The sequence below is a fragment of the Grammomys surdaster genome, unplaced genomic scaffold, assembly GCF_004785775.1.
Source record: "Grammomys surdaster isolate TR1022 unplaced genomic scaffold, NIH_TR_1.0 126660, whole genome shotgun sequence".
NCBI lineage: Eukaryota > Metazoa > Chordata > Mammalia > Rodentia > Muridae > Grammomys > Grammomys surdaster.
This window is the reverse complement of record NW_021621449.1, coordinates 2,601,025-2,625,810: the sequence shown is the minus strand read 5'-3', so window position 1 is coordinate 2,625,810 and position 24,786 is coordinate 2,601,025. Positions and strand designations below refer to the sequence as shown.

Below are 24,786 nucleotides of genomic sequence, written 5' to 3'. Positions count from 1 at the left end.
TCTTTCTTTCTTTCTTTCTTTCTTTGCTATTGGGTTGAATCTAGGCCTTGAACATGCTGAACCAAGTTTCTATCACAGAACTACACTTAGTCCTGTCTTTCTTTTTAACTTTGTATTTTGAGAAACAGTTATAAGTTGCTCAGGCAGACCTTGACTTGCCTGAGGACTCCTGAGTACTTGAGCTTCCAGGCTGTGCCCTTCGTTTTAGCCTTGAGATCGTTGTCTTGGAGGTAGTCAGTAGTGTCTGACTCAGGAGAGAGTGTGAATAAAGGGATGTTCAAGCTCCATGCAGGCTAGATTTCCCTTCACTGTCATGAGATTTTCATTCATTGAGTCTTATCTTAGGTATAATTTACAAAGATGCTTTTGTTCTAATCTACAAGCTTTATGGTTGTCTGCTTCTTGACTCCTTTGTTCCATTCTGGCTTGCATCACACATAGCTACATACACACAGATCCAGCCCCATTCACTGATTCAGCAACAGCAGCAGATTCACCTCCAGCAGAAGCAAGTGGTGATCCAGCAGCAGATTGCCATCCACCACCAGCAGCAGTTCCAGCACCGCCAGTCCCAGCTGCTTCACACAGCTACACACCTCCAGTTGGCACAGCAGCAGCAGCAGCAGCAGCAGCAGCAGCAGCAGCAGCAGCAACAGCAGCAGCAAGCAACAACCCTCACTGCCCCTCAGCCACCCCAGGTCCCACCTACTCAGCAGGTCCCACCTTCCCAGTCGCAACAGCAAGCCCAGACTCTGGTGGTCCAACCCATGCTTCAGTCTTCACCCCTGTCTCTTCCACCTGAACCAACCCCTAAACCACCCATTCCCATTCAGTCTAAACCTCCTGTAGCTCCTATCAAACCTCCTCAACTAGGAGCTGCTAAGATGGCAGCTACACAGCAGCCACCACCACATATCCCTGTGCAAGTTGTCGGTACCCGGCAACCAGGTACAGCCCAGGCACAGGCTTTGGGATTAGCACAGCTGGCAGCTGCTGTACCTACTTCCCGGGGAATGCCGGGGGCAGTCCAGCCTGGCCAGGCCCATCTGGCCTCCTCACCACCTTCATCACAGGCTCCTGGTGCACTTCAAGAATGTCCTTCTGCATTGGCCGCTGGGATGACCCTTGCTCCTGTGCAGGGAACAGCACATGTGGTAAAGGGTGGGCCTACAGCCTCCTCTCCTGTTGTGGCCCAGGTCCCTGCTGCTTTCTACATGCAGTCAGTGCACCTGCCGGTGAGTGAGTAATGCTTGGTCATCTTGAGGGTATTATATCTACATTCTAGTGGGCTTGGGACTGAGTGGAAATCGCACTTAGTTTAATAGGAGAATGAAGAGTTAGGAAGGTAAATGGTGGCATGCACGTGCTCTCTTTTTAAAAGAGTGAGATGTTGACATACATTTATATGTTTATATGTGTTATTTACATAAATATGTATGTATTTATATATAAAATGTTTAAACTACAAATTCCTAAGTTTGTTACTATCTTAGGGTGTTTATATATTCTGATACCATCAAGAACTCCTTAACTAGATCCAGCTTTGTAAAGCCAACAGTTCTTAGTTGATCTAAAATGAGTCTTTCAGTCCCTGCCAGGACTTAGTGATGTCTCTCTTGTCCTGATGCAGAAGTTACACATATTGGGGTGACTAAGAAGTTTAGTGTGTCAAAGGAAGTAAACAAATATGGGCATCTGGAACTGAGAATGTTCTCAGGAAGTATGCAGTTAAAATTTTCCTTTCATACCTAAATCTTAGCTACTTTCTTGTTTATTCCCCTTCTAGGGTAAAGCCCAGACCTTGGCTGTGAAACGGAAAGCTGAGTCTGAGGAGGAGAGAGACGACCTCTCCGCTTTGGGCTCTGTGCTTCCTACAAAGGCATCACCAGCAGCAGAGAGCCCAAAGGTACTAGAGGAGAAGAACAATCCTGGAGGTGAGTAGCAACTTCTAAAATCTTACTGGTGCCAGAGAACAAAGAAGTGTTTTCAGTGAGTCAAAAGATAAATCTGATTTAGTAAAAAATGGGCCAGAACTTGGTGAGCAATAAACAAATCCAGACACAGGGGACTGGAGAGATGGCTGAGTGGTTAAGAGCACTGACTGCTCTTCTAAAGGTCCTGAGTTCAATTCCCAGCAACCACATGCTGGCTCAGAACCATCTGTAATGGAATCTAGTGCCCTCTTCTGGTGTGTCTGAAGAGAATGACAGTGTACTCATATATAAAATAAATAAATCTTTTTAAAAAACAAAAACCAAAACAAAACAAAACCAAATACAGACACATGGACTCCATGGTGAATGATTGGAGAGAGGAGTGTGTCGTGGAGGATCAGGCTTGGTAACAGGCGAGTCAGTTGTGTCATCTACATGCTCCCTATGTGTGTTTGTGTTTCAGAGAAAGCGGAACCATTGGCCAGCTTGAATGCTAACCCTCCAAACAGTGATCTAGGAGCCTTGGCCCCCACCCCGTCAGCACCACCTCCTACCCTGGCCTTGGTGTCTAGACAGATGGGTGACTCAAAACCCCCACAGGCCATTGTGAAGCCCCAGATTCTCACACACGTCATCGAAGGCTTTGTGATCCAGGAAGGAGCAGAGCCTTTCCCGGTGAGGGCAGGGCCTGCCTGCAAGTGGGACTGGGAAGGGGAAGTGACCTTTTTTTTTAGCTCACATTCCTCTAAAAGAAGGAAAGTGCAGAACTATCTCATCATTAGAGAATGGTTCATTACGCTGCTTGCTTAGTTAGAGGGTGAGGGACACAAGGGGAGTTTGTGGGCCAGAGAGAGAAAATACTGAGAACAGAAGAAAAGGTGGCTTTTAAAGCTATAGTGTGGGCTGGTGAGATGGCTCAGTGGTTAGAACACTGACTGTTCTTCTGGAGGTCATGAGTTCAAATCACAGCAACCACATGGTGGCTCACAACCATCTGTAATGAGATTTGATGCCCTCTTATGGGTGTCTGAAGACAGCTACAATGTACTTCCATATAATAAATAAATTAAAAAAAAACTATAGTGTTTGGTTGAGTGCATTAGGTCGCTTTGTAATGAAGGAAACTAGGAGCAAAACCCAGTGATCTTGACTCTTGCATTCATTGCAGCTTTGTGGAGGAAAGGTCATGATATGGGGGAGTAAATGTAGGAACCCAATTCTCCAGTGACTTAGATGGAAAAAGCCAGCTAGAGGCCCTTGTCTGCCATCTTGAAAGGTCCTGGGGCTGGAGAGATGCCTCAGGAGTTAAATGAATATATTGTTCTTTCAGAGGACCTGAGTTGCGTTCCTAGTACCCATGTCACCAATTGTACCAACTCTAGCACTTGAGTATCTGACTTTGGTTATGTGCCTGCACACCTGGCTAGGCATGGCACATACTTTTAATTTGATCCCTTAGGTGGCAGAAGAGCAAGACAGATCTCTGAATTCAAGGCCAGCCTGGTCTACATAGCAACTTCCAGGATATCTAGGGCCATATAATTAGACTGTACCTCAGCCCCCGCCCCCCTACCCACACCTCCTTCTCAAACAAAGCAAAGCAAAACAAAACCAAACAAAAACCTTAAGAAAATAACGAATGCGATTCCCTCAGAGGGATATTTGGCATCACCTCAGAGCTCATCCCAGCAGGGACAAGGAGACTATGAAAGGCTACAGAGGGCAGAAAGGGATTAGGCTGCCTTAACTGCTCTTTCTCTGGGACAGGTGGGATGTTCTCAGTTCCTGAAAGAAACCGAGAAGCCACTGCAGGCTGGCCTTCCGACAGGGCTGAATGAGAGTCAGTCAAGTGGCCCTTTGGGAGGAGACAGCCCCTCTGTAGGTAAGCACTGGATGCCATGGAGATGCTTGATGGATGTGGGGATCGAGCCCAGGGTGTAGCACATACTGTGCAAAAGTTCTCCACGTGAGCAGCATCCCTAGATTTCATCCTTTAGAGACAAGGTCTCATCACACAGCCCAGACTCAGGGTTAGCTTTAACTTCAGACCCTCCTAAGTCTGGAGATTATACGCATGGGGCACCACACCCACTACCCACACTTCCACACGTACCCAGTCAGTCCTTGTTTACTTAAAGGAAGAATTTAAGTAAGGTCTGTCTGTGCATAGATGTGTTCTGCTGAGTATGTGGAACCATACAAAAGAACTATAAGGGAACTTTACCAAGTAAAAGGATTGGGCTTATTTTATGCCATTTAAGGATATATTCACCTTCTTGTCTCCATTTCCTATGTGCTGGGATTATAGGCCTGTACTCACATATCAGTCCATATACTTCTTGAGTCAAACCTTTAGGCTGTTTGGTATTAGGGATTTTCAGTTACACTGTGTAGGTCTTTGCAGAAAACCCTGAAGAAAATTAGTACTTAGGCTATGGACCTAATAAATGAGAGGCAGCAGAAACCTGTGGTAAGTCAAGAATTCCTTGTTTTTCAGAGTTAGATAAGAAGGCAAATCTCCTGAAGTGTGAGTACTGTGGGAAGTACGCCCCAGCAGAACAGTTTCGAGGCTCTAAGAGGTTCTGCTCCATGACATGTGCAAAGAGGTACTGTGGCCACCAGCCGGCTCACCCTCATGGGGTTTCCCACTGAATGCTGTCCCTTCTCATAGCCGATATTTTATATATCCCTTTTTGCTTTTCCTTCTGTTCCTCAAGTTAGTATGTCATTTCCACAGCACTGTGACAGCAATCTTGTATGTCCCTCATCTGTAGGTACAATGTGAGCTGTAGCCACCAGTTCCGTTTGAAGAGGAAAAAAATGAAAGAGTTTCAGGAAGCCAGCTATGCACGCGTCCGGAGGCGTGGGCCTCGCCGCAGCTCCTCTGACATTGCTCGTGCTAAGATCCAGGGCAAGCGCCATCGGGTGAGCTGCTATTGCAGAGCCGGCTAGCATGTAAAATGCCCCCTCCCCCGGAGTTCCTTCCCTGAGGTAAAAGCCCTGGACACAGAACTCTCAGAACTCAAGATTGACAGTGACTTTATTGATCCATATAGTAAACGACTGTCCTGTCTCCCTTCACCTGACTACAAGTGTGTGTATCCACCAGTCCTTTACTACACTTGAAATAATTTAGGGCACACTCAGCGAGTTCACACTTGAACGGTGCTTTAGAGTAGTTGTGTATCTGCAAGTGAAGTACAGCTGTAGTTGACCTGTTGAGACAAAGCTTTCCTGTAGCCTGCTGTAGTTGGGGAGAGAAGGAATTCACGGTGCTGTTCTCACTGGCCTCACTGTTTTGCTATCTCCTCTCAAGGGTCAAGAGGACTCTAGCCGGGGCTCAGATAATTCCAGCTATGATGAAGCACTCTCCCCAACATCTCCTGGGCCACTGCCAGTAAGAGCCGGGCATGGAGAACGTGATCTAGGAAGCACCATTCCAGCCCCATCCACACCAGAGTTACAGGGCATCAGTCCTGTGTTCTTGTCCAGTAATCCTAGCCAATGGAGCGTCGAGGAGGTCTACGAGTTTATTGCTTCTCTGCAAGGTACTGGGGGTGATGGTGGCCCTTCCGCAGAACCAGGTCTACATTTTCCCTAGGTCATCCCACCAGGCTGACTTAGAAGCTGCTGGACTGTCTGGCAGTTTCTTAGTCCTGTAGTGTGGCTTACAATTACCTCCTCGGCTGACACCATTGATCAGTGTCCACAGTTCTTTGGTATTTGTTTTTACTTTGAATTAACCATATTTCTCACTTGGAGTTTTTGGATGATGTCTCTATTTGGTATGAGTCCAGGAGTCCATTAGGAAAGACCTCTGACTTTGTCCAAGGCAGGACTGTCCCCATTAAACACCATCGCTCTTTGGTATTTGTCCCTCTGAGAAAAGGCTGGAAAAGTTATCTTTTTACTAGTGTTAAAGAAACCATGCGTATAGTTTTTATCTCTTTGAGTTTTGAGGTTCTTTCCTTGATGAACTTGGTACTTGCTTGATGCTGTATGGAGTAGCCGGAGCTCTGATCTCACTTGCTCTCAGAGCTTGCCTCAGACCTTCCTACTACTGAGCTGAGGACAGTGTTTTGGATAGCCATCACTAGGCCTGTTTGAGTTTCCGTCTTCTGATGCTACCATGCAGTTTCACATGGGTTCCCACCTTTTCTTTTAGGCTGCCAAGAGATTGCAGAAGAGTTTCGTTCCCAGGAGATTGATGGACAGGCCCTTTTATTACTTAAAGAAGAACATCTTATGAGTGCCATGAACATCAAATTAGGTCCTGCTCTCAAGATTTGTGCCAAGATCAATGTCCTCAAGGAGACCTAAGTGACCCTCCGCACACCTCAGCCTAAGGCAGATGCCCAACTGTTGTGATTATAGCTTGGGAAGAGCTGTTCCTTGTGTGACCTGTGGGGTTTGGAGGCACAACTGCAAGGATTGGTTGCTGGTGCTACATGGTGGCAGCTTTGACTCTCTGGGTTTCACTTAAAACAACAAAAACCTCACTATTCACACCTGCCCTAATCCAGTTTTTAAGCAGGCAGACTAGAGACTAACTGCTCAGCCTTACCCTGGAGTGGAGTGGACTAGCCAGGGTCTCACTTCCCCAAGGAGGCATGTCTTGTATGGTAAGGCAAGGGAATGGGTGAAATGCAGGCTTGCCTCCCCAGTGGGAGAGCTCAGCTTTCCTAGCTTATGACATGAGTACTAAACCTGGCACTCTCCTGGAGTCTCCTTGTGGCTGTAACTCAGTTTTTCTTTTGTCATTTTCTCCCTTAATACTCCTGAATATTTCTTCTGCATCCATGGCAGGGTCACCAGCCATTGTAGACACTTGGTTGGTATCTGATTTGCTGCAGGGACGAAAAGTGTTTGGCACATGTGTGGCTGTTGTCATTCTTCCTGCACCCCCGCTCCCAACTGTTACCATCTTCAACGCTTTCTTTTCCATTCCAACTCCGCTCTGTCCTATAGCTTTACAAAACAGGAGTGTGTGGGGCTGAGGTCAGGATTGTAAGCACCTGCCTTAGGCACTATTCCTTATACAAAATATTAAATATTTTTTTTCCTTAGTAAAAGGATGAAAATTGGTCTTCATTGTCTTACTGCATTGCACTGTTTTCCCCTTAAATGACAAAGCCAGCATGTTTTTTTATGTTTTTTAATTATTGTGTTTTTGTACAAAAGTGGTATATCATTTTTTCATTTAAAACACAGGGGTTAGGATGCAAACAACAAATGAGAAGCTTTTTTAAAAAATAACATTATTTTTCCTGTAAGAAAGAAAACAAAATTTCCACTGCCATTGCAAGGGTATTGAGGAGTAGGAATGACATCATTTTTTCTAAAGGTAACAAATGGCCCTGCCTTTTCCACATCTCCTGTGTTCAGATGAACTGTGCTGTTGCTTAGTGGCCTAGGAGTTCACTGTTATAGAAAGATCAGCCTGTGATTCTGGGCACATGGCCTAAAGAGAAAGAGAGAGGATTAAAAACCTTTTCCCATAGATAAGTGGGACAGACACTTCCCTGAGCCAGCAGGAGGGACAGGTGCAGCAGTGTCCCCACCCACAGCAGAGACCTGCAGAGCCTCCATGTCCACTTCTGCTTCCATTCCCTTCCTTTAAGATTGGGGAAAGTATAAAAAGCCGAACTATAGACCTGTGAGAAAAAGTGCAACTCAGGTTGACAAGTACTGGTGGAGGGAGACGAGGAAGAACAAGGCTGGCCAGCAAGACTACCACAAGGTGACACAGGCTCTGCTTACTTTAAAAAAGGACTACCTGATTAGGCATTTGGGTTACCTATGGATTTATAACCATAGCCCAGGGCCCAATTCAAACTATCAAGCCACTCAAAGACCTATAAACAACCTGATGGCACCTTAGAATCCTATAGTTGGGAAATTCCATATTTTTTTCCCTGTCCTAATCCCACACAAGGGACAATCAGGTGACTGACCCCAGGCTCAAAGCAAATAGAAGTATTTGGGTTACAGCCAGGCAAGCACTGCAGAGCAACTCTGAGTTACACTCAAATCCTCACAAGACTACTGCAGGGACAGGAACAGCATGAAGTGACCAAAGGTATAAGTACTCTTTGCTTTTTTAATTAGAGAATCCAGTGTCTCAACTTATGAAAATGTTTACAGCCAGGGCTCATGGCTTTCTGCCTATGTAGCTGTCCTTGCTCTTCCTGGGGCGCAGGAATCTGTCCCACAGGCCCTGTGTCTGTCTACCTTCCACTGTACTTGTGCAGAGGAAAAACAATAGGAGCAAAGGGAGGCAGCTTACGGTCAAATCAAAAGCTAACTGGAAAGCAAGACTATTAACGGCGAGGTGAGAGTCGGGAGAGACGGCTTGAGAAATCTGGCTGAGTATGCTTTGGTTTGGGGACTGAAGAGGCGGCTAGACATTAAAAGTGCAATCACATTGGTAGCAAATGATCATCCCTTTCTTCTGACTCTTCCCCCAGCTGGTCATCCCCAACTCCACGATAGGCCGCAGGCACATTTCGGGGTTTGGAACGGCACACAAAGTCACAACCATCCTGGAGGGTAAAAACAAAGGAAAGATAATCTTGATTATCTATTTTAGAGTGAAACAAATGATACAGTTTCAAACTGACAATGGGGTGGGGGGATGGGGTGTGTTCTTCCAGAGAACACCCAAAATCCAAGGCTTAGCCCCAATTAACTTTGCTACTTACAGCTACTAGGTTGCCAAGATCCTGCCAGAAGGCCAGATGAGGAAACTGCTCCATTCCCTTGGCCCCCACTACCAGTCGCTGGTATAAGAAGCCCCCAATGATATAAACAGCAACCAATGATGCAAATCTAGACAGGGAGACACACACTTTAAGGAACCCTGAGTGGTACCATACTCCTCTAATAGCATCGAGAAGGCTAAGGCTAGACTGTATATTCAGTTTTAGCTGTTTCCTAAGCTATACTCTATAAAAACAAACAAAAAGGGTTGGTAGCTTGGGAGTGCTGTCAAACACCCGGAAGAGGGGGCGGGTACTTAGTAAGTGATTCACATAGCCTTGGATCACTGGTAAACAGGACTATTCTCCACACAAGTTTTACGGATGTAATACAGTACTGAGAAGTATCCAGCCTTCCAGAGAAGCGCAACCGTTGGGTACAGTGGTGAATGCCTTTAGTCCCAGCACTTGGGAGGCAGAGGCCAGCCAGAGCTACACAGGAAGACACTGTCTACATAAACCAACCAATCTCCAGATGCAAATCATTTATTGGGACTAAACCATTCATTTTTAAGAAGCCAGGTCTGGTCAGGTACATCTTTAATACCAGCTCATGGAAGACAGAGATTCTCTTCAGTTTGAGTTAGCTACAAGTAAGACTGTCTTCAAAAATGTTTTCTATGTTTTACTACTGCCAGGGGTTGAACACAGGACCTCATGCATACTGATCAAGCACTCCGCCACCAAGCTACACTCCCCAGCTTAATTTCTTTGAATGTATAGTCCATCAGTGAGTCATCACTAATTTTGTATATGTAAACACACGCAAGCTACTGAGAGGGTGCAAAGTACTCACATGACAAGTAAGATCGAGCCCACACTGAGGTGCGAGACCTCTGGTGAACAGGCTAAGCTGCTATCCATCTCAAAGAGGTAGAAGCAATCGTGGACTTTGCCTCGTTCCTCAGACACTGGGTTAAAATTATCCTGATGATGAGAGGACCAAACAGTAATTATGTATGTCTTTCAACTTGCACCTAATAAGACTGCCTCCCAATAAATACATAAACCCCAAACATTTGCTGCTCCTGGTTTCAGGATGTTCCAGGACACCTTACCGCTAGTGTGTGCCGATTGCAGGAGATCATCACCACTGCACGACGCTGCTCTTTGCCACAGTGGTTGTCATATTCGTCACCCCCTTTATATATCAGCATGATCCAATTACCTGAGGAAGGACAAGAACAATGGCACTATGGAGTGTAGGGGAAGCAGAGGCAACAGTGGGTAGCATGGCCGAGTGGAATAAGTGGAACTGTTTTTAGTTAATCAATCCTATCTGTATATCTGAATGCTAAGGCAAAATCTTTTTTAAAAGACAAGAGTTTTGCTATGTAGCTCTGGCAGGCCTTAATTCACTAATTATGTAGACTAGGCTGGCCTCCAACTTGTGATCTTCCTGTCTCCTTACCTGGCCTTAAAACTTGTTTCTTGAGAAGTTTTTGTTCCCTTGTTTTAAAAGAGCAATAACCACATATGTAAGATTCATCTTATTTTTTTATATTAAAGGTAGGCAACAGATTATGTAAAGACAGTTTCTATCCAAGCTTTTAACACTGATGTACATTTTCTCAACACAATGCAAAAGGAGAGGAGATTCCATAAGATTGCCAGGCAGCAGGGAGATGTCCAAGTATTTATTTACTATGTTTAAAGTTTTTTTTGTAAAATACTGCTTGACTGACAATCAAGTAAGGATTTTTTCAACTTTGCATATGAGAAAACAGGGTTTTAAAATTAGTGAGCTGGTGTCTTAAAACCATCTGTGGTGGTCTGAATAAGAATGGCCTCCATAGGCTCATATATTTGACTGGTTAAGACACTAGAGAGTGGAACTGTTTGAAAGGATTGTAAAGATAGGAGGTGTGGCCTTTTGGAGGAAGTGTGTCACTGGGGGTGGGCTTTGAGGTTTCAAAAGCCCATGCCAGGCCCAGAGTCTTTCCCTATGTTTTTACCTAGATCAGGATGTAGAACTCCCAGCTACTTCTCCAGCACCATGTGTACTGCCATGCTCCTCTCTGTGGTGATAGTGACTAACCTCTGAAAATGGAAGCCTCCAATTAAATGCTTTCTTAAACAGTTGCCTTGGTCATGGTGTTTGTTTACAGCAAGAGAACAGTGACTAAAACACCATTGCACTAGGAGAGTTGGGTCAAGAATTTGTTTTATTCTTTACATAATGAATATCTACACTGGATAATTTATCTGCTTATGGGAAGAAATTAGAGCACAGGTGCTCTCTCCAGCATACTTTCACGATATCTGAAAAATACAGCTGTTAGTACAAGTAGTAGGATTTTTTTCCCCTTAAATAGACTTACTGGTTTGCACACACAAAAAAAGTTATCTTAAAATTTAATATTGGTTATTGATGAAAAATGGTGGTGGCTGGTATGGAACTGATTAAGTATTTGGGTGACTAGAAGGGACTCCAAGCTATGTAAAATTCTGGCTAGATTCAGAGTCACTATCATTTAGTCACTCATATTCACATTTGCTTTTTCCATCCCTTTTTCTGACTTCCTTTTTTGTGGTATTAAGGGTCAAAGTGAGAACTTTGTGCATGTGGGCAAATGCTCTACCTTGAACTGTATCCCCAGTCTTAGTCTCTTTGTGAATGTTTTGCACTGTCTTCAGACAGAGGTGTCCTGAGCAGCTCTGGAACTAAACACTGTGAGTTACAGTCTAGACCAATTCCATATAACACAACATACTCGGAAAGCTGGAGAAGGCCAACACATACGGGTCTATTGGAGGACTGACTTGGGATTAGTCAGCAGGAAATATCTTACTTCCATTGAAGATGTGAGTCTCGTTGATTCTCCCGACCACCGTCTCCTTCTCATTACTCTTGTTGATCTGGACCAGACCGGCACCAGAGGAGTGGTTGCCAGCTTCCCGGCATACTCTGAATATGTAGCTGTATGTGTCTGAGCCCTGGCCCACAGTACTCTCAAAACTATAGAAGACGAGTAGGAAGAGAAAGAACAATATTACTTGTTACCATGCTCAGGAGAAATAGACCCCCCCCCCCATCAAAGGCATAACATCTGTTGAATTATGAGTTATTTGTGGCCCCACAGACCGTCCTACTTGTTGATAATAAGTTCAAACATACCATCCAAGATAGGAATACATTCTAGAATACCCATTCTATATATGTAAAAGTGTTAGCTGTTTCCCCACAGCAAGGGTCTGTCTGTTTTCATGGGACAGTCCCATGTTTAAGGATGATTTTCATGTTTATCTGAAGATTCCCTGACAGATCCAGACATACTTAGACATGCGTATGTTTAAATGTGCCTGTTTATGATTCTAAAGTCTTCTTATACGAAGCTATCAGGTAATGTTCTGATTTCTAAAAGCTGGTGTTTTAGACCCAGTCTTTAGAAACGGATACTTTTCTGTCAAAGAGAAGAAAACCATACACGCTAACATGGCTGTGAACTTGTCATTAAAGAGGGGAAGGTATTACAGCCAAATAAAACTAGTAATTGCTAAAGTTCACATTAGAACCTGAATCATTCACGCACCCCTTCCACAGAAAAGCTGAAGTAAACTCATTAAAGAGAAAAGACCCTTAATAAAGATAGTTTCTTCCCTCTCAGGTTCTTCTCTACCTTTTGTTAAACAGGGGCCGTAACCTCTCCAGGAGAGCCACCTCATTCTTTGACTCCTTATCCTTTTCTCCTACCAGGTCACAAGATTTTTCTTCTATCTGCCAGGATTCTCTCACAGCCACAGCCAGGAGTAGCAACAATAACAGCTCAGTCCTCCAGCAGCCAGAGAAGGGGAACATCCTTTTGGAAGAGTGTGTTGGGGGTGAAGGCAGGATCATGAGAGAAAGAAAATAGATTAGTCACACGACTGCAGAAAGTAATGCTATTTTGATTATGCAAAAAGCCTGACTGCTTCAAAACAAATGGGGGCTCAGTGTAGAGTCAAATATCTTTAATCTCTATGCCCAGAGGCAGATGTACCTCTGTGAGTTTGAGGCCATCGAGAGATGCTTGGTGAGATACCCTGTCTCAGAGACCTCTAAAAACCAAAAACCCAGCAAAACAAATGGGAGGTGGAGGTGGGGGTAAGAGGAAGAAAATAATTATAATAGCCAGGGTGCACCCATCTTTGCCTTGTTACTGTTTGATAAAAAATTATGTTGTATTATCCTGTTTTTCAAAGTCAAATACTAGTTTATAAATAAAGCCTAAGTCAGTGGCCTTCCCTGGAACACCCCAATCATGACTCACACAGATCTTCAACTATGTCTAGCTTGAAGTTATTATGAAAGATGTAGAGAGAGAAGCTTGACTATTGGGCCCTAACACATCAGTAGGGAGCATGCAACAATCTTTCTTCACATTCGATGGGAACATGTGGAGCATGGGTGAAGCAGACATAGTACCTAAACTCAGCTCACTCACTCCTGTGCCATTTCTCTGAAAAACCACCTAAGTACAGTATTCTAACAACTATGGCCCATGGGACACATATATCCCCAGACATCTGTGAATGCAGCCCAACATATTCGTGGATGACAATGTCCTATTTTGATGATGAAAAGTTGGCTACTTTTGTAGTTAGGCCATGGTGATTGATGCTTACACAAGGCTTCTGTTAGTAACCCTTCAGGCCATTGACATTGTTAATTTTATAATTGTTTCACTGTTTGTTTGTTTGTTTTTGATAGTTAACTCTTCCAGACATTCTCCACAAGAAAGTGAAAGCTCTAACCCTGTGCTCTAAATTCATTTCCCTTTCTCCCTGAAAGGTACATCTGAGTTTCTATTTCCCACATGCAGGGAGGGCAACACACTTACCCATACCCCACACATCAACTCACTAATGCAAACAAGGCATTTCCACACAGTAATCACACGTAGCCGAGAGGTCAAAGGCACTCCTAACACATCTCAAATACGACACGACAGGACATATTTAGTAGAGTGACAGCCTTCAGCCAGGCACTACCTGAAATACTAACATACATTAGTCAACCCTCCCCAAACTTTATGTATTAAACTTAACTGTCTCTATTTCACAAATAAAAACCACAGGACAAACAGAACAAATACCACCAAGACAGCTAATGGAATAAGCAAGACAGATGGCTCCAGAGCCATGTATCCAGTAGGGAGCCAAAGCAGAGCTGCCTGTCTTCTTTTTAAAACAGAGCAGGGAGGGGAAGTAGCTTCCTCACAGTTAACTGTAGCGTAACAAAGAGCCCAGATTTAAGCTCTCCCATTCCCTGAGCTCAGCTATTGCTCAATCAGTCAACTCACCTAGGGCTCCTTTGTTAACCTACTCGTGGCATTTTCCTTGTCAAGTTCCCTCAGGATTTAATTTAAAATGTTAACATTCTGGGCTCTGAAGTGCTTGCTCCCCAGGACATATTCTGGAGGGATGCTCTCACAGAATGAATGCTGTACACTTTGGCCTCAAAGTTATTTCCTCATTTGTTAACTGTTGCTGCTTTCTCTTCCCAAATTAGGGCAAAGAATTTCACAAAATTGGGACAGGATGAAGAATTAAAACAAGCCATGGTAGGCACCAGATGAGCGGAATTGCTTGTCACTTGCTTATCTGTTCAAAAAGTTAGAAGAATAATTTTAAACTCTTCTCCGCTTAAGATCTGCCCGTAAGTTTGAGCTGCTTCTCTCTGATTCAGTGTGGTGTATGCTTTAAATGCAATACTTGCGTTATATTACACAGCCTAGACAAGATGAGGGTCTGACACTTAGAGTTGCCTACTGACTTACATGTCCGAGGTTACACAAATATTAAATGGGTGAAGTTGCTGGATCAACCAGGACGACTTAGGAATGACATGAAGGCACCTGTGGGCAAACTTCTGATAAACACTGCCACAAATAGAGAGCAGTATGAAACTGAAGTGTTTTTTTTTTTTTTTTTTTTTTTTTTTTCCGAGACGGGGTTTCTCTGTGTAGCCCTGGCTGTCCTGGAACTCACTCTGTAGACCAGGCTAGCCTGGAACTCTCAAACTCAGGAATCCGCCTGCCTCTGCCTCCCAAGTGGAAACTGAAGCTTTTTAATATGGTCTAAAGAGATCCTCAGAGTGCAAGCACTTGTCTCGATGTTATAAAACAGGATCTTATGCTCTAGAAAATTCCCCTTCGATTTTCTTATTCTATAGAGACAAATCTATTGGCAGTGCTGAAACATTCTTTACAGGGCAGCCAATGACTAAGTTAGGGGTTGGGAAACTGCTGACCTCACTCAGCCTTGCACGCACTTTCCCACTCATGGCCGTTTTCCATTTTCTAATGGAAGGCTTTATTTTCTTCCTCCTGGTTCATTGCAGCCAACACTTTTAAGATCAGTCTCAACTGGCAGGATGTTTAAAGTGTCTCAAGGAGGTAGTTCTATGCTTCAAAGTCTCCACAGAAACACAAGATATTCCTGTTACTTTTTTCCACACCACGCTAACAGATCTTCCTCGAACTTCGTCCAGGATTCTGGAAATTGTCGCCTTTCATCTGCTCAAAGTCATACCTTACCCAAATGACGCCATGACGCCACTTTTCTCCCATGATACAGGTCAAAATTCTCTCTACAAGCATCCAGTAACACTTCACACATGGGCACTTTCTTTTTCCCACCTTCAAAACATCTTAAATCTCTCTCTGATCTTGGAACTCCTCTTCCTCACTCCTAGAAGCCTGACGTTCTCCGTTCTCATGTCTTTTGCCTCCAGTCCATCCTAGGGCTCCCTAGCAGGATCTCCGGCTACAACTACGGCCAAGCGAGGTCCGCATCTCCTTTAGTGCAGAGGTGTGCAAGGACCCCAGCCCACTTCCTCCACGCCCCCAACACTCACGTGTCACGGGAAAACAGAGCAACCGAAGCTCAGAAGCCCGCAAGAATGTGTCTTTGGGGTTGGGAGACGCGGCCGGAGATCAGGGGTGCGGGGGCGCAGACCCCAGTCCCTCGAGTCCTCCCTGAAGCCAGCGCTCCCCTAGGCGCCGCGATGCGCCCCGCTCCAGAAGCCGGAAACAGGAAGCAGCGAGAGCCTGCTGAGCAACTGCTCCTCCCACTAGACTCCGCGGCATGTGACCACAGAACCTTCGCTCCCTGGTCTTTCTTCTGAACTCTGATTGGTCAGCAGCCTAGTTCGCTGTTCCCCGGTCCCATCAACCCCAATCACTCCGAGATTGTCAAGATCAGTTTCTTCTTTTCGCATCGCCTTTCTACCAATGAGGTTCGAGCTCCGCCTCCAGGGACTCTGGGCGGGCGCTCCCCATTCACGCGGGGGTCATGCGCCAGGTGTCCCGATAGGTCTGGTTGAAGACAGTAAGTGAGGCGAATTGTGGAATTATGGAATGTAGCTCCATGGGCTTGCTGGGAGTTGTAGTTCCCTCGCCCGGAGCTCTCTGGGAGTTGTAGTTTCTAGGACTCGTCTGCTACCATGGTAGCCTCTGTGTGGCGCTGTCTAGCCATCGGTCGGCTGGGATAGCTTCTGGTTTGCAGTTGACTCTGCCACCCAGACGGTGGAACGTTAGAGTCCTGCATTTCTTGATTTTCTTTGTTCAGAATTTTGTAATTCAGGACATAATTATTGTTACTGTTATTTCTGCAATGATTTTGACCTCTTGTGGCATCTTGCTAGATAAACATACATTGTTTATCAAAGGTGCCTGTCCTGTGTGTGCCTATCCTCTAGCCTGCACTTCTGTTTGGGGGGCTGTGGTGTCTTTGTGCCTTTGGTAAGGTCATTTGAAGGCTGCTTGGATTTATTATCCGCTATCTCAAGCCCTAGTTGTTCTTAGAACTTGGTTTGAAACTAGTACGGCTTCCTGGAATCGCTCTCCAGGCTACTCATTTCTTCCTCTCAAGTTTCTTTTGGCTTTAGCTGGTCATGCCCTTTTGACTCTCACATGCTTTTGTATGCAACTCCCTCACTCTGCTTAAACAGGGATTCATGTCAGAGGTTGTATTGTGTTTGAAAGTGCTAACACCGTAGTGTCCTATACTTTTTTTAAAAAGTTAACTTAGAAGTTTTAATACATTTTAATGAAAATACAATTACTTCCCTTTCTTCTGTTCCTTTCCTTCTTCCGGTTCTTCCAAAGACCAGGTCACCTAGCTCTTTCCAGGGCCCCCACTCCAATTGATAGCCTTGTTTACTTTGTTATTTTACATAAATTTGCATAAATACACTACAACCTGCTGAATCTGTTTTTATGTTTGTATGTATATGATTTCAAGGATGATCACTTTGTATGGGATAGCTACTTAGTGGGCTCATACCGGGAAGAGGTTAATTCTTCCTCTCTCGGAAGCTATAAATTGCCTGTAGTTCTTTGTTTAGGGGTAGGAGTATGGGAGACTCCTCCCCTTCTCTGCTAGCGTCTTGATATCACCATTGTTTATATTTTGTTTATGTGACCATTTCTATGATAGAATGTTTCACACCAGACTTCCTGGTATTCCAGATCTTATGGTTTTTCCAGTCCCCCTCGTTTTTATGTTGCCTGAATGAATGATAGACGCAGGAGCTGTGATGTAAGAGGTATCCATTGTGGCCGGGCCCCTTACCACCTGCTGATCTCTGCACTGTGTCCTGTCATGATTTTCTGTGATGGTCTGTAGTGAGAATTTTGGAATTTTGGTTTCTTTAAAACACACACACACACACACACACACACACACACACACACACACAGAGAGAGAGAGAGAGAGAGAGAGAGAGAGAGAGAGAGAGAGAGAGAGAGGAGTGAGAGGATTATAAGAACATATTTTCATTTTAATTCCAGATGTGGTTTTTGGGCTGCTTCAGATTGTCCATAGCAGCTGACTATGATTTGCCTTGTGCTCTAGCAGGGGCGTGATTTTTGCCAGCTGCAGATAGTTTCTGTGGTGATATTTGGAATTCTGAGAACTTTTCAGAGGGCATATGAAGGGAGGCAGGGTTAGTTGTTGGTTGGTTGTTGGTCATTTTCGGGGAGGGGGGGTTAGTTGCAGTTTGTTAGTAGTTGTGCTCAAAGAAGAAACAAGAAGAAGGGAAATTAGGTTTCAGAGATCTCTTTACTTTTGTCTCTCCCCTCTATCCTTTTTTTCTCCTATGTTAGGAGGTGGAAGGAGTTGAAGAGAGGTGCAGAAGGGTGGAGGAAAGAAGAACCCACAAAGTCACAAAGACCAGCTACAGTGGTCTCCATTTGCTGTAAACAAAAGCTTATTTGATGTATGGTGAGGCCACTTATCTGTGGTTATAAGGATATGATTTAGAATGTAGTTAGGAATTATGCTGACCTTGGAAAGTGGTAGTAAATTTTTATTCTAAGGTCCTACCAGCCCTGGGAAGTTAGATTTCTAGTACCTGGTATAATTTCCCTCCTGTTGAGTAGACCTTAAGTCCAACTAGAGAGCTGTTGGTTACCACCAACATATGAGGGACATTTACTGTACCTTTATGGGTTTCTTGCTATGTTGGCTGTTGTGATTCATAGGTATCACGGCTGGGTCGGACTATTAACTGCCCCTTCCCCTGGCACCTTGTATAGTATTTTCTGGTTCCATGGCAGCTATAATGCAGGGACGAGGCTTTCAGGTTAACCTAGCTCGTGTAGTCTGAGCCCTGTATCCTAAGTGTGTTGTGTCTTCAGCAAGAGGAGCTTACCTTTGACCTCTGAGGGGCACCAAGGGCAACAGCCATAGTCGATATTGTTTTGAGAGTCAGTTGGACTCCCCCAACCAACCACTGAGAGACATTTCGTGCTTTCCACTGGGGAAGTTTGTTAGTCTGTGGTTCTTGTGGGAAGCATGGTCAGCCCAAGTGGCATAACTTTTATATATGTAATGTGATATATGTGTATGTATATATACATAACATATATACATATATGTGTATGCATTATGTATAATTTTAGGTAAAATATTAAATAGTAAGATTACACGAGGATTTATAAAAAAACCCCTTTGTGTTATTTGTCCCTTCTGTCTCCTTCTGTGCTGACCTCCTCCCCTCTGCTCAGTGGAAACTTTTCCATTTCTCACGTCACATCACCTGTATCCTACTATTCCAGTCTTTTTTTTTTTTTGAAACATGGTTTCTCTGTGTAGCCCTGGCTGTCCTGGAACTCACTCTGTAGACCAGGCTGGCCTCGAACTCAGAAATCCGCCTCTGACTCCCAAGTGCTGGGATTAAAGGCGTGCGCCACCGCTGCCCTGTGCTATTCCAGTCTTAAGTGGAATAGCTATCCATCTATCACATGGCCCTGGATTCTGCTGTTTGCCACACATATGCTCACACTTGAGGATCTGGAGCTAGGAACCACAGATGAAAGAGGAATGCAGCATTTGCCTTTCTGAGTCTGTGTTACCTCACTCAATGTAATCTTTTTTTCTAGATCTATCCATTTTCCTTGAACTTTCTGCGTCTGCTTTTCTTTACGGTTGAGTGGTAGTCTGTAGCGTACATGTACCACATCGCCGTTAGCCATTCTTCCGTCGAAGGACATTCAGGTTGTTTCCATTTCCTAGCTGTTGTGAACAGAGTTGACATGGGCGAGCAAGGATCTGTGGAGGAGGATACTGAGCCATTTGGATGTGTGCCAAGGAGTGGTATAGCTGGGCCATGTGGTTTGGTTGTTGGTTTGTTCGTTTATTTATTGAAATACGTATATGTGTAGACATTGTATAGATCTGGTTGGCCTGAACCTCACTATGTAGACCAGGCTGTCCTTGAAATCATAGAATTCCACTTGCCTCTGCTTCCCCACCACACTTTTTAAAAAATTACTTACAGGATTCTTCATTTAAACCCTCACTCCAACCTTATGAGGAAGCATCTGTTTTACAGATGCATAAATTAAGCCAGATATATCAGACATAAAACCATGCCAGAAGTTTGGTAAGGTAGAGCAGGTTGAGACCCGGAAACTCGGTGGGCACACACCTGAGACTTAGGCAACTCCCTCCTCCCTGACAGACTCCTGGCCTGGAACACGTGCCATGCTCCTCACATAAAAGAAACGTGTCTATGGTCATGTAGGCTCAAAGCAGAGTTCTCCTTGCTACTGAGGTACTTAGAGGCCCAGAGGACTTAGTCAATAAGCTTCCCTTCCCAGACATTCCTCCCCACAAAAGGTATTTAATCTCAGATCCACCCTGAGAAGTGGGTACAGTATAGTATGCATCCATTTTCCACCGTGAACAGTCAATAAACTGTGTATAACCACTGTCTCTTTCATCAAGATCCACCATGGGGTGATATGGAGAAGGCATTCGCCTACAGAGCAAGAGCTTTATCTCCTGTGGAAGGCCTCTCTGTGCTCCCAGCCACCACCACCACATCCCTGGGCCAAGCTAAGGATAATCACTGCTGGGACAAGCCAGAGCTCCCCTTTCCCTCTGGCCCGGGGCTAGACACTGTCCCTAGCCCACGGGCTCTTAATTCCATTCTTGGCTCTTCTGTGACTCCCAGAGACGCCTGGAGGTCTAAGAGCCTGAGAACCCTACGGTCCCAGCCTCATCTCAGGCTCTGGGACCCCCAAACCAGCTCCAGCTTTCCCACATCTTAGATTGTGCTTTCCCACCCCCAGAGCGGTGTCTCCGTGTTTCCCTGTAGCCCAGCACCTGCCCCGTGGCAGCATGGGATAAATGCAGTCAAACTCCCTGAGTTCCAGCTCCCCAAGCGGCTGTGCCTAACAGCAGAGCATATGTGGACTGACATAGATAGAAGTAAGTGTACAGATGTGCATTTGTATGTATCAGTATTTACTGTTGTTTATGTGGTTAAAGTGTTTTTGTTCATTCCTGTTTTTAGACAGGATCTTGGTAAGTAGCCCAGGGGAGCTGGGAGTTTGAGATCTTCCTTCCTTTCCCTCTTGAATACAGAGATTATAGGTATGCATCTCAGAGTTGGCTCACATTATTAATTGAAACATTCATTTTAGGCTTGGTAGATTTATGGGATGGGTATTGAATATTTACTTTCTCAGGGGAGGATAGATTAAGTGGAAAAAAAGCCCTGAATTTTGTAATGATTAAAAATAGTTTAATATTGGAAAATAGAACAAACAAAATATCAACCATACAGAAACTGACCAAAAACTTGTATATTTCCTTCAAACATAAAGTTGTTTCTTAAAAAAAATAAATTTTCTTATATCATTTAACTCTACAAGTAAATTTTTTCTTCAATTTTGGAGTTCATATTCTGGGTCTTCCCTGGTCAAACAAATATTTCTACCTCTGAGTGACATCCCCAGCACACAAACAAACTTTTTAATAGTTGCATTTATTTAGATTCGTAGATTACTGTTTAATCAATGCTATTAAATGTTGGGTAGCTGACTTATTTCTGACTTACTTTAATTAATCACCCAGCAAATATTTAATGAACAATTACTATATGCCACATTTTGATGATAAAGTGCAGAACAATGCATTGTTCCATTCAAGAACTGATATTCTTTTTCTTTTTTAAATCTTTGAAAATATCTATCTATCTATCTATCTATCTATCTATCTATCTATCTATCTTATGGACCACCCCCAACATATTTCCCTCCCAATCTAAATAATCTCCCCAATAATCCACTGAGTCTAATTAGGGATGCTCATGGGCAGGTGTACTGGTACGGGGTCATTTGCAGGGTCGCTGGCAACCTAAGAGTAGCCACCTGCCCTGAGAGGAAAAACGACTCTCCCTTTCCTACAATCCACTAGCTGACAATAGGTCCTCAGCTGGGTGTGATTTTGTACGGGCAACCACAGCTGTTCATGTGTAACAGCCATGTCATGTCCAGAAGAAGGCATTTCATATCACTTCTGCCCCTTGTTTGATTTCTTTTTGTTGCTGCTTTTGTTTTTGCTTTTGGAGACAGGGTTTCCCTGTGTAGCCTTTGGTGTTCTGGAACTCACTCTGTAGTTCAGGCTGGCCTTGAACTCACTGGTAACAGCCTGCCTCTGCCTCCCAACTACTGGGATTAAAGGTGTGTATCTCAAACAGCCACAGGCCTCCCCTTCTTTCCAGTTCTCTCTTCCAAAATGTTTCAGAACATTTAGGAGGCAGGGGTTGACATTTCAGAACATTTAGATGGTCCGGGGCATCCAGTGAGCTATTCAGTCTTAGCATTTTGAATAGTTATGAGTCTGCATTCACCTCTCCCACTTACAATAAGAAGCTTCTCTGACTAAGGTTGAGAACAGCTCAATCTATGAATATAAACATAAATACTTGGAAGGCAGTTTGATAGTACTGCTATTTTGCAAAACAATATCATCAGATTCTCCCCTGGGGCCTATACTTTCCCCAGCCTGGGGTTTCGACACTGTTTTCCATACCAGACCTCAATATCCTCCTGGAGGAAGTCCTCAGGGCCAGTCAAGAGAGCAGGTGTTACTCCTTTCAACAGTTTCGCCACTCCTGTGCTGTTATGTAACGTGTTCCTTAGATTTATAATTTTTCCCCCAGATGGAAACATTTCTTCCAGGAGGTACGGGAAGACACAGGGGGCCTCAGGAGGTAAGTAGAAGGTCATGTGTACTAAATAACACAAGCCTGGAAGATTCATTAGGGCTCATGTCCACAGTGAAGAAGGGAGCAGAGAGTTGCTGGGGTGGAGACTCTGACCACCCAAACTAAGGTCAGAAAGAAACGTTTGGATTGAGTAAGTAGCGAGCTCCAGTGCTGTAGGTTTTGGAGTCATCATCTATGTTGGGATGGGCTTTCTGATGACGAGGCTGCCTTTGAATCATCCCTACTCCTTGTAAGGGACCCCTCTCCCACGTTCTTGTTAGTAACCCCAATAAACAAACCCTCACTGGTTCATCATATTGGACTTCAGTGCCAGTAGTTACTTTGGTCTTCTACAGACTCCCATTCTGGGGTGAGCACCAACGTGTATGTGTGTCATGACTCCTCAGGAAAAGTCTGTCACACACCACGAACCCGTTGGCACGTCTTGCCTGCTAGATCAGTACTTCAGTATGCAGGGTCCAGTGCTGGGTAAAACCAGTGATTTCCTTCAGCAGTCTGCAGAGCACCTTCCGGCACTGTGAGTGCTAGCCAGCAGGGGGAGCCATCTTGATATCTTACAAACGAAGTGTGCGGTGTCTTCTTTACTAATAGAGTCTTACCCGGTTAGTTATGGTCAGCATCCAAGAGCAGTGGTAATAACCTATATTGTATTACGTGACCGATAACTCATACGGAAGCAACTCATGCCTGGCATTGAAATTTGCATTTAAGAACTCATGTCTTCTGAAGGCACCATTGCTCACCCACATAGGGCATATATGTTCAAACGCCTTTAAAAATATGTTTTTAATTAGCTTACCAACTACTGATTATTTTTTCTTTTTTTTAAAAATATTATAATCATAAATATATTCTCATTTTAAAAGTCAATTGTGCATAGACTGGAACTCTCTTAACTTTTATATATGACATTATATATTTATTGCTTTTAGTCTGATGATTCTAGCAGATTTTTAACATTATATAATTTTTATTATTTTTTATTCAATATTTTATTTATTTACAAAAATATGGAATGCTTCACAAATTTGCATGCCATCCTTGTGCAGGGGCCATGCTAATCTTCTCTGTATCGTTCCAATTTTAGTCTATGTGCTGACGAAGCGATCACGAACTACCGGGGGTTTATAAGCCTTAGTTATTCGTCCTGAGTTTTTGTCTTTCCCTCCCCACCCCTCTTTCCTCCATCCCCATGTTTCAGATGTTTTTAAAAGTTTATCTCCCAGGGTCCCCACTGGTTTTTCTCATTACTTCAAGTTCCACTTCAGAAATCTTGCTTCTAGGCCATTGTCTGAAATAGTGTTGGGCTGCAGAGAGGGGAACGTGTTGGAAACAAGGATCCTGCGTGAGTAGGCTGGGTGACCAGTCTTCTGTGGGAGTGGAAGCAGAGTGGATGCTCCCCAGTCTAGGGCTTCTGTGCCCATCCCAAGGCTTTGCATGTTTGAGTTTCTACCTCACAGAACAGACTTCAAGGTTCCCGGCATAGCTACAAGCTGTCCGGCAGCTGGGGAGCTGTGTTGGGAGTGGTCCTGTAACCTCGTGACACTTCACTGTGTTAACAGATTCTGCTCTGCTTTCGCTGTCAGACATACCCTTCCTGAGCTCCACTTCTGCTTTGCCTAGGGGTTTTTGGAAACCAGTACTTTCTTGTTATGCATGCGTTTAACTTACCATCTGGAAGCAGATTTTAATTTTGATACTTATCGACGCCTGTCAAACTGATAACATTGAACATATTTCAAAGGATAAACACATTTTCGGTCTCTGCAACTTTCGCTTTTACTAATTTAGCGTGTGTGGAAAAGATGCAAGAAGGAGTACAAAGGTGACGGGCCTGATGGCGAATAGCTGAATCCCAGCACTGGAGAAGCTGAGGCAGGAGGATTGCAGGTTCAAAAGAGTGCTTGGGCTACATAGTGAGTCCTGTCTCAAAAACTAAAACAAAAATAAAATAAATAAAATAGTATTGAACTGGATTTAGTTGTTTCCATGTTGTTCCATTTGTTTTATTCTCTTTTTTCTTTGCTTCCTTCCACATTAGTTGATTTTGAACAACTTACTGATTCCTGCCTCCATTACCATTAGACACACTAGGGTGTATTTCCTAAGAACAATACATTTTTTTTGTAATAATAATAAGATTATCAAAATCAAGAGCTATGAAATGAATTCAATATTATTATGATCTAATCTCCAGTGTCATGCACAATTTTACTAGTCGTTCCAATAAACATTCCTTATAATTGCTTCCCAGGTCCCAGCTATACGAGCCAAGAGACAGGTTGCAATGAGTTGTCTTATTTGAACTTCGAGAGTATTGGTCAGTTACAGAATGTCTCACTTTACTTTTTTGTCTTAACATGATGATTGTAAAGATTTGTTTTCTAGTAAGAGGATCAGCTACTAAAAGACAAACAATTCATTATATACTGAAATAGTGGTTTTACAGCTGTTCCGTCCTCAGAGACTTGAGGAAACACCTCAAAAATGTAAAGGAAATACTTCCTTACCACAGGTCAGAGACTCTGACTTCTTGGCCAGGGTATGGTTTCTGCCACAGGAACATGTAGCACGTGGAAGACAGAGAAAT

General features: G+C 44.0%; 2 protein-coding genes and 1 non-coding gene across 5 annotated transcripts in view; 1 reads left to right on the top strand and 2 right to left on the bottom strand.

The window, feature by feature from the left end:
- The window catches only part of Phc1 (polyhomeotic homolog 1), a 22,622-nt gene extending 15,602 nt beyond the window's left edge, over positions 1–7,020 (top strand). For all 3 annotated transcript variants that reach the window (XM_028761067.1, XM_028761065.1, XM_028761068.1), the window contains 8 exons: positions 442–1,235; positions 1,787–1,934; positions 2,398–2,609; positions 3,702–3,816; positions 4,432–4,540; positions 4,709–4,859; positions 5,251–5,482; positions 6,100–7,020. In XM_028761067.1, coding sequence (XP_028616900.1) covers positions 442–1,235; positions 1,787–1,934; positions 2,398–2,609; positions 3,702–3,816; positions 4,432–4,540; positions 4,709–4,859; positions 5,251–5,482; positions 6,100–6,254 — 1,916 coding nt within the window. In that variant the 3' untranslated portion in view covers positions 6,255–7,020. The remainder of the gene's footprint in view (positions 1–441; positions 1,236–1,786; positions 1,935–2,397; positions 2,610–3,701; positions 3,817–4,431; positions 4,541–4,708; positions 4,860–5,250; positions 5,483–6,099) is intronic.
- A 53-nt stretch (positions 7,021–7,073) lies between these two features.
- M6pr (mannose-6-phosphate receptor, cation dependent) lies at positions 7,074–15,732 on the bottom strand. Its single transcript, XM_028761143.1, has 7 exons — positions 15,531–15,732; positions 12,313–12,492; positions 11,485–11,651; positions 9,751–9,860; positions 9,489–9,619; positions 8,636–8,762; positions 7,074–8,476 (listed from the first exon to the last, which is right to left on the bottom strand). Exons 2-7 carry the CDS (start codon positions 12,489–12,491, stop codon positions 8,354–8,356), a joined length of 837 nt encoding a protein of 278 aa, XP_028616976.1. The 5' UTR covers position 12,492; positions 15,531–15,732; the 3' UTR covers positions 7,074–8,353.
- A 7,468-nt stretch (positions 15,733–23,200) lies between these two features.
- On the bottom strand, positions 23,201–23,307 carry LOC114615425. The gene has a single exon (XR_003710467.1). It is a non-coding gene; the product is annotated as a U6 spliceosomal RNA (small nuclear RNA).
- Positions 23,308–24,786: the final 1,479 nt, after the last annotated feature.